The sequence below is a fragment of the Phocoena phocoena genome, chromosome 20, assembly GCF_963924675.1.
Source record: "Phocoena phocoena chromosome 20, mPhoPho1.1, whole genome shotgun sequence".
Classification (NCBI taxonomy): Eukaryota; Metazoa; Chordata; class Mammalia; order Artiodactyla; family Phocoenidae; genus Phocoena; species Phocoena phocoena.
This window is the reverse complement of record NC_089238.1, coordinates 12810151-12822621: the sequence shown is the minus strand read 5'-3', so window position 1 is coordinate 12822621 and position 12471 is coordinate 12810151. Positions and strand designations below refer to the sequence as shown.

The following is a 12471-nucleotide window of genomic DNA, read 5'->3' as shown; positions in this document are numbered from 1 at the left end:
GAAAGTGGCAGGGGGAGCCTGAATTTTACGAGGGGAGAGGGCAGAGCCCTCTCCTCCAGACCCCTCTAGCCCTTCCCCACTTGCCCCCAGCCCTGGCTCCCCAGATGCAGAGGTTGAAGGCTGGGAGCCAGGGCAGCCAGTGAGGTCAGGAAGTCTGTTGCCTTAACGTCTCCTTCCCCCACCGAAACAAACCCTTCTCCACTCCCAGGTCTGGTTGCTGAAAGACTTGGGGGTAAGGAATAAGGGAAAGGGGATGGTTTTTGGTTTCTTTCCCCACCCCCATCCCCTTTTCTTTCACCCTTATCCCACCCCCCATTCTGTCATGACCTCACTTAAGTGGAACACTATATCATAAGCCAGAGATTCGTCCCAGTCCCAGAGTCATACAGACCCTCTGATCCCTGTTCCTCCTGAGGGGTTGTGCTGGGGCCCAGATGGAGGGAGGGGATTTGGGGGTTCAGGCTGTAGGGAAGCCAGGGTCCTCTATTCCAACCCCTTATCCCCCTCAACCGGCCCCCCCCATTGGGACATTCTCAAGCTTTTCACACCGAAAAGGAAAAAATGTTATTTTTAGATACATTTTATGAATAACTTTTGTTATGAATATGGCTGGTAACCATTGTGTATGTTATTAAAGATACAAAATGTTGGGAAAAAAAAAAACCAAAAAAAAAAAAATTTTAAAACCACCACCCTCCCTGCACTCACCCATTCCCCAGACCTTCTTGCCTCTGCTCTCCTGGTCTGGACCTCCCTCAACTCTGAGCCCAGGGAGAGGGAGGAAGCCAGGGGGTGGGGTGGCCCTGGGGACCTGCTCTAGGTCCCCACCTCCTCTCCCAGTGCCGGGCTGGGTAGGGTGTCAGGTTTATTTATGTACCTCTTGCACACTCATCAACCTATGCAAGTCCCCCACCCCGGCCCCTCCATGTTTCTGTGCCTTTGCTCATTCCCCTCCAACTCCCAGGGCTTCTCCAATCCTCTCCGAGCCCGGGGAAGTGGGATGGACAGGGGCCACCTCGTTTTGGAATCAGCAGGGTGTTCCTCTTAGAGACCCTCACCTCTTCCCAGCCAGTCCTGTCTTGTTCACTACCCATCAGGGTGAGCTGGGTCTTCCTGGCCCTGGGAGGCGGTGAGGGACACCGCCATACACCGTGGGAGGCAAGTGTTGCCCCCCTCCCCCCACCTGTCAGCAGAGTGTGCAGGACGCAGGCGGCCCCACTCTGATGGGCAGGACCCTGATCCACTCCCGACCCTCCCCGCCCCCTGCCCCTCCACCATGATTTCACTCTCCCTTCTATTCCCAGCCCCACCGGCAGAATCAGCTTTGAGTAACTGTACAGTTTTTCTCGCTGTTGGAGAAGACTTATTTGTTGGAGTTTCACTTGTTTAATGGTCTGGGCTTATTTTGGAAAAAAAAAACAAACAAACAAACAAAAAGGATTCTGACCTTTGTTATGTTACATTTCATGAAAAACCTAGTGGCCCTGCCTTTGTGGCCTTTGCTTCTGTGCCTTAAGCACCAGGAGTGCGGGGGTGGGGGTGGGGGGCAGGAGAATGAGACCATGGTGCCTGGAGGGTAAGTAAAGAGAAGCTGGCTTTATTAACAGCAGAGGTTTGGAGCAGAGGGAAACAAAGCAAAAGGCTCACAAAGAGACCATTTGAAAAGTGCCTTCCTGCACGAAATAACTATCTGCACCAGCCCTGAAGGCCCTGGGACTCAGTCACTGTCACTTTCAGCTTCACTGGAATCAGAAGCTGCGGCTTCACTGCCATCCTCCTGAGCAGAGTGCTCGCTGCCACTGGGGAAGGGGCTGGCGCTCCGGCTCCGCTGGCCACCCCCATCGCTGCCACTGTCTGAATCATTGTCACTGCCGTGGGCCCGTCCTCTGTCCTCATCATCAGAGTCAGCGTCGTCCTCCGAATCAGCATCACTGCCGAAGATCTCCTCTTTGTCCCTGGCAGCCCGGGCCTCATCCTCACTGCTTTCATCCTCACCGCTGCCACTCTTGTCACTCGCCTCGTCCCTGTCACCCTCCTCCCGTTCACTCTCACTGCCTGAGCGCTCATCCTCGCTGCCTTCCTTCTCACTGCTGCTGCCCTTCTCTCGTTCCTCATCTGTGAAGGAGCAAGAAGCAGTAAGACCCAGTTCCCCACCCTCCCAGGGCTCCCAGAGTTTGGCCCATCCAGCTTTACCTGAGCCCCCAGCTTCTTTCTCTTCCATCTCCATTTCCTCCTCTTCTTCCTCCTCGGGTTCGTGGTTCTCCAGCTGGGCCTTCCGTGCCTCCTGGAAGCAGCAGGGTTGAGGGGAAGGGGAGGGTGTTCTATCTGGTTCCTGCCCCACTCCTCACGAACCACCACCCTCCCCATGGGCGCCCTGGGTCAGTGGTGCTTGTTACCTGGGCTTCTAGTTCCTTCTCATTCATGTCCCGGTGTTTGACCACAAGCAGGGCATTCGTACCCGACTGAACCCCAGCCTTGGCTCGGCGCTTACTCAGGCGGACCCTGCGGTGGTGGAGTTGGGGGAGGGGTGTGTGAGATTCAGTTAAGGACCCCCTTGGGGAATCTGGTCTAATATGGTTCTTATCCATCCTTACTCATCTATGCTTAGCCTAGAGCAGACCAGAATAAATACAGACTGAATAAAGGAGACTAAACTTGGGGGTAAGGGACGGGCGGCATGACAGCCATCAGGATAGCAGTTTGGTTGCCCTACACTTTATATGTGTGTATATGTATGCCCTGTACTCATACACATAAACGTATAAAGAACGAGACTTTAATGTGAACTAGATACCAACACTTTAAAAGAACATAATCTGGATTTCTGGCTTTTGGAAAATAAGATTCTGTGACCCCCCCCACCCCAGGCCTTTGTTGCCTGGCCGCCACCCCCCACCCCCACCCCAAGCATAGCGGCAAATGGGTTGCTGTGCTGGGTCACAGTGCCCCTTGGAGGTTGCCAAGAGCTCCAGGTCACCCAGCCCCCAGCAGCCCACTGTGCCTTTTAGACTGTGTGTGTGTGTGTGTGTGCGCGTGTGTGTGCGCGCGTGCGTGTGTGCGCACGCGGTATGCGGGCCTCTCACTGTTGTGGCTTCTCCCATTGTGGAGCACGGGCTCCGGACGCGCAGGCTCAGCGGCCATGGCTCACGGGCCCAGCCACTCCGCGGCATGTGGGATCTTCCCGGACCGGGGCACGAACCCATGTCCCCTGCATCGGCAGGCGGACTCTCAACCACTGTGCCACCAGGGAAGCCCCCTTTTAGATTTTTTTGCCTTAATGGGATCAGAATTTGGATCTCTCCTTTAAATAGAAACTCCAGGTCACACTTTCCCAACCTTACACCAAGGGTCCCAACACAGCAGTAAACTTCTAACCATCAGGGAAGTCTGGGGGGTCATGTTTTTTGAACTTGGGTATCTAGCGCTTCATTTAAAACATTCATGCTAATTTTATGTATTACTCCATACTTTAGCTATGTTTACTCTTACACGAAGTCTCTTATTAGTATCAGTAAACTTGGTAGTCCTACTCTACGTAAAAGCTCTAAAAATCTCCAGTGTTAAGTAAAGATTTTTTCTGGGTTCTTGTGTTAGAACCAGGTCCAGCCCACATGCATGAACAGGCTTCTGCTCTTACAAATGCACATGGCAAATCTTTAGGTATAAATGACCTCCAAGGTGGCTCTTGCATACCCCAGGGTACTGAAGTACAAGCCCAGGGTAATCTGAGTGAGGTAGGGCTGTGCTGAGTACCTGGTCTCCAACTCATTGTAGTATACCCCATCACCCTCTCGGAAGATGAAGAAGTAGTTCTCCTCGTAGCCCTTGCTAGCCTTGTTCTTCACATTCCAGTTGTACTCCCGAGCAATCTTGTAGTCGTATCTGAGGATAAAGGGGATAGGGTCAGCCCCATTTCTTCCCTGTGAGGGAGAAAAGGAGACACTTATCAATACCCAAAACCTAACCCCAACCCACGCACACGTCATCTGGTGCATAATCCATCTCCTCTTCCTGGTCCCGTTTTCGTTTCTTCAGTGTTTCTTCCACAGGCAGGAAGTAAGCCACAAATTGGTTCCCTTCCTCATCCATCATGCCCCTGGTTGGGGGAAGAGGAGGAGCAGTTAAGAGTGAGTGAGGAGAAAGAGACAATAAGAAGCAGGCCAAGGTGGACAGCAGGGCCACTTACCTGATCATGGCCTGAGACATCATCTCCAATGCAGCTGCACCACTTGTGTCCTTGGGGGCAGGGTCTGAATCAAAGATTACCTGAGCGCAAGGGTTGATCCACATCTGGGAGATGGAGGGCACTGGAGTTAGACTGGGACAGGCAGAGATGGCAGGCTATCCCTCTCTGCCCCCTGCCCTGGATCTGACCTTAAAATCTGGAAAGACAGGCATGACCTCCACTGGTGTCACTCGGGGCTTGCTGTAATGCTGGGAGATCTGGCAGAGGCAAAAACAGGGTGAGAAGGAGTACAAAGTTCTCTGGAACCACACCTTTGTCTGCCTCCCCCCCAGCCAATCCCAGTGCCTCAATTACGGATTTCTGGGCATCCTCAAAAGTCTTCTCAATAGCTGTGATCTGGCTATCCCTGTCTTTGTATATTTCTTCCTCAGTGAACTGCTGCTTCACAGAAACCCCAATCCTAGGGAGGAAGAAAAAGGCCTTTAGAGGCCACTGGATATACCTGAATGCTCCACCTTCCCTCCCTACCCGCCACAACTTACTTAACCTCAGGCTTCTCATTGGAAATGCCGTAACGATTGAACTCGGTGGAGATGTACTCTGTCTTCCGCATCCATGGCACCACCTTTGCATGCTGCTGGGATCTGGGGCGGGAGAATCGGGCACCTCAGGACCCCACTACCTTCCTCCCATCAGAGCCAGTCCTGAGTCCCCACTCAGCACCCCCTCACCTCTTGGAGCTGGTAGGGGCCTGAATCTCCTCTTCCAAAAGCTTCTCATCAGCTGGATCTAGGAGTACTAGAAGAGAGCAAGGTGAGAGAAGGACTATGACGGAGGACCACAGCCAGCCCTCGCTAGCCTAGGGCAGGCCCTCCCTGTCTCCCAACACACCATTGGGGTCGATGCGGTAGGTATCAGGGTTGATGAGGTCAATGGTAACTCCCAGGTCTGGCTCAGTCAGGAGATCATGTTTGTGCTGTTTCTCCAAGGAAGTCGCTTTGTACTGGACGAACCTGGGTGGGGAAACATGCCCAGTATGGTTGCCTAATTCCAGGCTTATCCCTCACATCCCTGCTTCCCAGAGGCTAAGCTCCTCCAGGGAGGAACTCGGAATGAAATGTCCCCCATGTTGGAGTCAGCAGGCGAGCAGCTCTCGAAGAGACTCGGACACTGCTTGCTTCTTTACTTAAATATTTACGGGCCACCTACTATTATGTGCTAGCTACTGTTGTATGCCTGAACAGTCAACAAGAGAAGCAGTCCTTGCCCTCAAGGAACTCATATTCTAAGTGAGGCGTTTCCCTAACCCCCATGCACAGTCTCACCTGTTCTGGTCGAAGGGATAGGTGATGAACTTGGGGTCGAAGGGGATGTCAGGGAGGCTATTGCAGTACTTGACTCGGCAGACCACTCCAGACCTGGGAACACAGTGGCTCAAAACCCAGCCCCTGATGCCCCACCTCTGTTCGCAACCCCCATTGGCCCACCCGTCCTAAGAAAACACAGTGGAGCTCACCTCTCAGGCAGAGTCCGGTGAGAATTGGGCCTGGTGGGTAAAAGAGAGACACTGACAAAAGATGGAAAGGGATTGACAGGAGAGCAAAGGGGGTTTTTCCAAGCTTTTAAAAGGGAAGGAGAGAGTGACAAACGCTAATTCCTCTTGGAAGGGGTGTCCCAAGTGCTCTAATGAGAGTGTCACGTATTCCTTTCAGTGTCCCTAAAGGCTTTAATGAATGAAGCCAAGTGCTCAATCCCTTTTGAAGGAGATGTGTTCAAGTACTTTAATAAAAGTCACATGCTCAATTGTTTTTGGGAAAAGGGGTCTCCAAACGTTTGACTGGAAGAATAAAAACTCAATCCCTTCTGGGTAAAGTCCCCAAGAGCTTAATTCCAGAACTCCACAGCAGGGAAAGAGGGGGGCAACACGCCTTCTGAGACCCGCCCCCGTGAGCCGGTGAGCGCTCCGTGACGTCACGGGCTGACATGGGGGGGGCTGGTGAGGTTGTAGGCTGACAACTGGGCTCGACCCTCCCACCTCGCCGATGCCTACCCAAACGTAAAGAAAAACAGTACAGTCAGGCGCCGTATTGCCTACCTGTGGCCATCCTCGCGCTGGGCCTGGGTCTGGATAGTGGGCGCCATGGCGACGACGCGAGATAAGTCCTGACAAGAGCCTCTAAAAGGCGTGCCGACTTCGGCGCACGCCCAGTCCGAGGCAGGGCTCGGGTGGACACCGCTCTCCTCAGGGATAGGGTCGGAGTGAGGTGGGCTGGTGAGAAGAGTTCCAGCAACACTGGAGTACTACGTAGTACTCAGGTAAACCCGCAAACAACGCCAGGCACTGACTCACAGCTCCAGAACACCAACTGCCGCCAGTGCTCTGAGGACCGCAGGTCGCCTCAGGCGGCGACGCCTTCTGGGAAATAGAGTCTGATTGGAACCACACCCGGATTGGCGAGCGTCTGGGCAAAGGGCGGAGCGAGGCAATGTGATTGGTGAATCGGTATCTCAGTCTAGACGTCGGATTTGAGGGTCGAGTTGGAGGGTGGGTTCTTTCCCCCCATTGGTTAAGTTCTCTGGGAGGCGGAGCTAACCAGCACACGGGGCCTAGAGACCAAGACGCTAAAAAGAAACCGGGAAGACGCGCTTCTGACGCACTTCCCGCCCGCGAAGCGAGAAAGATGGCTGCATCCCAGCAGCAGGCTTCCGCGGCTTCCTCTGCCGCTAGTGTGTCAGGTCCGGGTTCGGCCGGTGGCTCGGGTCCCCAGCAGCAGCCACAACCACCAACACAGCTTGTGGGACCTGCCCAGAGCGGGCTTTTGCAGCAACAGCAACAGGACTTCGATCCTGTGCAGCGTTATAAGATGCTCATCCCGCAGCTGAAGGAAAGTCTGCAGGTGATTGGTCGGGAGATTTGGCTCTCTGACACCACGGGGGCGGGCGGAGGGACTATTTAGTCAGGGAGAGAGCAAAAGGAGCGTTAGGCAGGGGAGAGGAATGAGACTTGATCTTCTTCGTGAGGCCAAAGCGAAGCTCTGTGGATTGACAGTGTGAGGTGGGATCAGGGCGAATCTTGAGCTTGAGACTGACTGGAATTCGAGGGGGAGGGAATTTAAAGGAGAAACTTAGCTCTGGTCGTTAAAGCCTGAGGAAAGGACTGGCCTGTACAGAGACTGACCGTGACTGGTGGGTGAGGGAGGACTCTGAGGTATGTCCGGGAGGGTATTGGCGAGAACCCCAGGTGAGAGCGAGCCTCTGGGAAAAGACAGGTGGTTATTGCTATAGAGGAATGGAAGCCGGGGTTACTCTGGAGTGACAGGAGGGTAAGTGCCAAGTGAAGAGGAGGCCTGAGATCGGGTGTATCTTAAGGAAGAGTGTAGATCTAACAAAAGTGTCACCTCTTCTCTTTCTCCGTCTGCTGCACCTCTTTTTTTTTTTCTTTAGACCTTGATGAAGGTTGCAGCCCAGAACTTGATTCAGAACACTAACATTGACAATGGACAGTGAGTACTCCTCTTTCTCCAGGCTGTCCTAACTCCATCCTAGTCTTAGAAACTCATCCCCCTTGCACCACACCCACCCCACTTTTCTCTTATGTTCAAGCCTGGCTCCCTAGCGCCTGACCTTGCCCTTTTTGCCCCTTCTTCTATTAACTGTCCCCTAGGCCCTGCCTCGGGTCTCCTGGGCCTATACCTGGTTTTCTGATGGATACTTGGTTGGGTAGTCACTTAGTCCCAGAGATTGGAAATACATTCCGCACCTTCTTCTCCCGGACTGTAGGAAGAGCAGCGATGGACCCATTCAGCGCTTTGACAAGTGTCTGGAGGAGTTCTACGCACTCTGTGACCAGCTAGAGCTCTGCCTGGTAAGGGGGTCTCCTAGCCACCGGGTGACCACAACCCTGCCTCAGTTCCTGGTGCTTCAGGAACCTTCATTCAGTCAATCGACACACGCTCACTGAGCACCTCCTGCGGCCCAGACCTGTGCTGATGCTGCAGCTGATGCTGGGGGCACAATATTGCCCAATCCTTGCCCCTCACAGAGCTTCCAGTTCAGTGGGGTGACAAATATATCCTCAAACCCTGACAGCTCAGAGTAGTCAGGGCTCTGATGGGAAAAGCTCAGGCCATGGAGGGCTCTGAAGGGGGAAGCATAGACAGAAGGCTCAGGGCTGGAGTCGTGGAGGCACAGGCAGAGGGGGCAGGATTAAAATGAGGGAAGCTCAGGGGGCTGTGGAAGTCCAGAGAAGGCACCTGACCCTGCCTAGGGCAGGTTTAGGGAGGAAGTGGCTCAGGGTAGACTACTGGTGGAGAGCATATCTGAGCGGAGGCTGGAACAAAAATGGAAGAAGGGCAGGAGTTGAGAGGAGGGCAAGTGTCTCAGAGCACAGCCTTTGGAGTCAGACGGACCACCAATCTCTACCTCTGAGCCTTGGGTTTCTCCTTTGGAAAATGGATTTTTGGGAAGGACTCAGCAAGGTCTTGCATATAAAGCACTTAACCTGGTACTGGACACATGGCAAACGTTTCCTCATTGTCATCGTTATTTTGAACTGGACTTTGAAGGAAAAGTCAGTCTGAGGAGCCTCGTAGTGGCAGAAAGGTATCCCAGCCAGACGGAACAGCTTCTGCTTTAAGTTCCCTTTAGGAACATCATGAAATTCAGTCTGGCTGAGGTGGGGTAGGCGTTGGTGCTTGTTGCATTTTGAATATAGCCTGGAGGGTGCTGGGGAGCCATGGAGGGTTTCAGGCAGGGAAGGACATGGACCCATTTGCTTTTTTAGGAATATGCCTCTCTGGCTGCCACATGAGGGATGGGTGCAAGGGGCTGAGAGTGGAGGCTGGGAGCCCATGGCAGGATCCAGGAGGGCCAGGTTCCACCAGAGCAGGGTCCTGAGGAAGTGGGAAAGGGCAGGTGGGAGAGATACTCAGAAGGCTTTGTGCACAGGGCCATGGGACTGACGGGCTGGGGGAGGAGCCTCCAAGATGAGGCCCGGGGCTCTAGTTGGAATGGTAGGGCCGTCCCTGAGACAGGGACCCAGGAAGGAGAGTGGTCTGGGGGGCAGAGTATGGGAACTCTGGAATTTTAGGGGAGGCTGGGTGCACAGAAGTGGTGTCATCAGTACAGAGGTCGGAACAGTAGTGTGTGTGAGTGAGACAACCCCTAGAGGGCATGAGAATGAGAGGAGGAGAAGGGATACGGGAATTACCACATTTAAGGCTTAGATAGAATTAAAAGCATCTAGAAGGACCAGCCAGAGAAGTAGGAGGAAAACCAGGAGGAGCAGGTGCCGCCAGAGAAGCTAGTGCCAATGCCAAGCCTAGGGTCAGGACAGTCACAACAAGAGTAGTTGACATTCATCAACTAGCACTTAAGTTAACTTGCCAGGACCTGTGCCTGTGTCTCTTGCACGCTGCTCTCACCATTCTCACCTTATTAGATAGTAGAAGTAGTTATTAAACCCATTTTCCAAAGGAGGAAACAGACGCAGAGAGGAGCAGCCGCATGTCTGAGGTCACCCAGCGAGTGGCAGGGCCAGGCTCTGACCCCAAGACCCCAGGATTCCAGAGGCTAAAAAGGCTACCCCAGGCTGGCCCTTGGGGTGGGGTTGGCAGTACCCGGAGTGAAGGCTGATGCCACACCTTGCTTGCCTGCCTGCCCACAGCGCCTGGCCCATGAGTGCCTGTCACAGAGTTGCGACAGTGCCAAGCACTCTCCGACACTGGTGCCCACAGCCACCAAGCCCGACGCCGTCCAGCCTGACAGCCTGCCCTATCCGCAATACCTGGCGGTCATCAAAGCCCAGATTGCCTGTGCCAAGGACATTCACACTGCCCTGCTGGACTGCGCCAACAAGGTCACAGGCAAGACGCCTGCACCGCCTACGGGCCCGGGGGGCGCCCTGTGAGCTGGCAGGGCTGGGAGCGGGGCTGGCAGTGGTGGAGGGAATGAAGAGTGGCCTCAAAGCAGCTGTGTCTCTGACTTTTCTTCCTGCCTGCGCACTGCGGCTGGCGCCAGCAGGGGGCAACAGAGGCCAGCAGGGAGCACCCAGGGCGGGGCCTGGCCTCTGCGGGCTGCCTTCTCTCTTCCCTGGCTGAGGGTGGACTTTGGGTTGTGCCTGTTGGTGACCTCTTCCAGGGGCTCTCCCCCAACCTGGCCTGGCTCTGGAACCCTGACTGGGTCCCTCTCCCTCAATCCTTCCTTGATTCTGTCCCAGTTTGGGGGTGGTCTCTGTGCCTGCTCCTTTTTCTAGCTGTTCCTCTGAGCGTCTTGTGTCATTCGATCTCTTTGTCCCCATCTCCCTGTCTCTGACCATCTCTCTCCCAGTGCCCCTTTGCTGTCTTCTGCCCCCAGCTCCTAACTGGGACTCTGTGCAGGGGGCCAGAATGGAAGCCAGAACCCCTGGCTTACCTGGGGCTAGAAGGAGCTTCATTTCCAGGGACCACAGTCACATCCAGGGATCCCCAGCACCTCCCATGTCAGCTCAACCCCCAGTCTGTTTGACCCAGGAAAGAGGAAGTGGAGGGGTCTAGGCCCTGACCTCAGCATGCCCGATCGGGGAGCAACCCAGCCCACCACCCCCCGTACCCGGGGTCTGCGTCAGCAGCACTCAAACGAGGGGCGTTGTGCAATCTGCGGTGAAGCCTGGCCCAGTTGGATGCCTGGGTCCCTGTATTTTTAGCCCCAAAGGAGAAGTGAAAAGGCCCCAGCAGGGGTGAATCATCAGTCCTGGGGAAGAAGACAGGCGCCTGGGCCCCAGCTCCGGGAAGCAGACCTTGGGGAGGGGGCTTCAGGGAGGGAGTGCCCCACCAGGCTTCCCCATGGCCTTCAGGCCTGGGCAAGTACAGGGTGGAGCTACCAGCCCAGGCCCAGCTGGTGGGTGTGAAAGGCTCAAGTGACTCAGCCTGGTTGGGGGACTGACCCACCCAAAACCTTCTGTACCCTGGTTCCCATGGCACCGCCCAGAGGCCTCCTGTCCTGGACTCCACATCTGTGAGGAAAACCCGGGACCATGGAGACCTGCGATTCACCCAGAGCCTGCAACTCTGTGTGTGTGTGTGTGTGTGTGTGTGTGTACACACATCCCAGAAGTTCCTTCCCTTTCTCCCTGACCTTCCTTGAAGTGCCAGGCACATAGGGGCAAGCTCCAGGCAGGGCAGCAGAACTCTTGGACACTAGCTGAAGCTGCGGCCCATAGGTAGAATTTCTTCTGAAAGGAAGCCACAGCTCTGCCCATTTATCTGACTGAATCAGCCCCCACCCCCCCATGTGACTCCCCAGATCTAATAGGATAACCTACTTAAAGTCAACTGATTATAGACTTTAATCACATCTACAAAATACATTCACTGCATCATCTAGACTAGTTTGATTAAATAACTGGGGACTGTAGCCTAGCCAAGTTGACACATAAAACTGACCGTCATAACCTTGTCCTTGTCAATATGGCACCCATACACATCTCCTTAACCATACGTAAGGTCCAAATAAATACAAAAACAAAGTTATATTTCCACCTAACATGATGCAATTATCTGAGTACAGCACACTTTCCCCAGAAGAGCCCAGTGCCTTCCAGCCTGTGGGCACACACCACATACTGGTAGAGATGTGTCAGTGCACAGGCCCACACACTCAGAATGAAGTACAGCTGGCCCTGTGAGGCAGCATCAACACAACATCACACACAGATGGGGGCGTGACATCCCAGCAGCCCTGACGTGGGGCCCAGCAGTGCCTAAAACCATACCCAGGGCGACTGCGGAGACACCTGGCGGGCAGTGAGATGATGGATGCACAGTTCACACAGCCACGCTGTGGAAATTGTGCCCCCGGAAGTGGAGTTCATTCAACACACATTTGCTGAGCATCTATTTTGGGCCAAGCCCTATACAGTGTGAACCAAAGATCCCTGCCTTGCTGGAGCTGATATTCTAGTGACAGTTAAGTGTGATAAAGTAAAACACAGTATGTCAGGTAATGAGAAATTCCAAGAAGGAAAATAAAGCAGAGAAGTGAGATCAGAAGTGGAGAGAGATAATAGGAGGAAAAGTAAAGTATTTGGGAGTAAGTAACACAAGATTTGCATATGGGGGCTTCCCTGGTGGCGCAGTGGTTGAGAGTCCGCCTGCCGATGTAGGGGACACAGGTTCGTGCCCTGGTCCGGGAAGAGCCTACATGCCACGGAGCGGCTGGGCCCGTGAGCTGTGGCCACTGGGCCTGCACGTCCGGAGCCTGTGCTCCGCGACGGGAGAGGCCACAACAGTGAGAGGCCCATGTACCGC

The 12471-nt window shown here is 54.3% G+C and overlaps 2 protein-coding genes across 2 annotated transcripts; one reads left to right on the top strand and one right to left on the bottom strand.

Moving 5' to 3' along the window:
* Positions 1-1572: 1572 nt before the first annotated feature.
* PAF1 (PAF1 homolog, Paf1/RNA polymerase II complex component) lies at positions 1573-6604 on the bottom strand. The gene is made up of 15 exons (XM_065898688.1): positions 6537-6604; positions 6282-6455; positions 5703-5732; positions 5512-5604; positions 5078-5199; positions 4918-4984; positions 4729-4830; positions 4541-4646; positions 4375-4443; positions 4187-4290; positions 3980-4096; positions 3754-3882; positions 2397-2502; positions 2194-2284; positions 1573-2115 (listed from the first exon to the last, which is right to left on the bottom strand). Exons 2-15 carry the CDS (start codon positions 6326-6328, stop codon positions 1718-1720), a joined length of 1581 nt encoding a protein of 526 aa, XP_065754760.1. The 5' UTR covers positions 6329-6455; positions 6537-6604; the 3' UTR covers positions 1573-1717.
* Positions 5313-10155, top strand: MED29 (mediator complex subunit 29). The gene is made up of 5 exons (XM_065898689.1): positions 5313-5335; positions 6828-7083; positions 7631-7689; positions 7967-8051; positions 9852-10155. The coding sequence occupies exons 1-5, from the start codon at positions 5313-5315 to the stop codon at positions 10092-10094; spliced, it is 666 nt and encodes a 221-aa protein (XP_065754761.1). The 3' UTR covers positions 10095-10155.
* Positions 10156-12471: the final 2316 nt, after the last annotated feature.

Excerpts from the sequence above, each read along its gene's own strand:
- MED29 (XM_065898689.1), top strand. The coding sequence starts at position 5,313 with ATGTTGGAGTCAGCAGGCGAGCA. Across the intron at positions 7,690-7,966 it reads ACTAACATTGACAATGGACA|GAAGAGCAGCGATGGACCCA; the intron begins GTGAGTACTCCT and ends CCCGGACTGTAG. Across the intron at positions 8,052-9,851 it reads ACCAGCTAGAGCTCTGCCTG|CGCCTGGCCCATGAGTGCCT; the intron begins GTAAGGGGGTCT and ends GCCTGCCCACAG.
- PAF1 (XM_065898688.1), bottom strand. The coding sequence starts at position 6,328 with ATGGCGCCCACTATCCAGACCCAGGCCCAGCGCGAGGATGGCCACAG. Across the intron at positions 4,444-4,540 it reads TTGAGGATGCCCAGAAATCC|ATCTCCCAGCATTACAGCAA; the intron begins GTAATTGAGGCA and ends TGCCTCTGCCAG. Across the intron at positions 4,291-4,374 it reads CTGTCTTTCCAGATTTTAAG|ATGTGGATCAACCCTTGCGC; the intron begins GTCAGATCCAGG and ends TCCATCTCCCAG.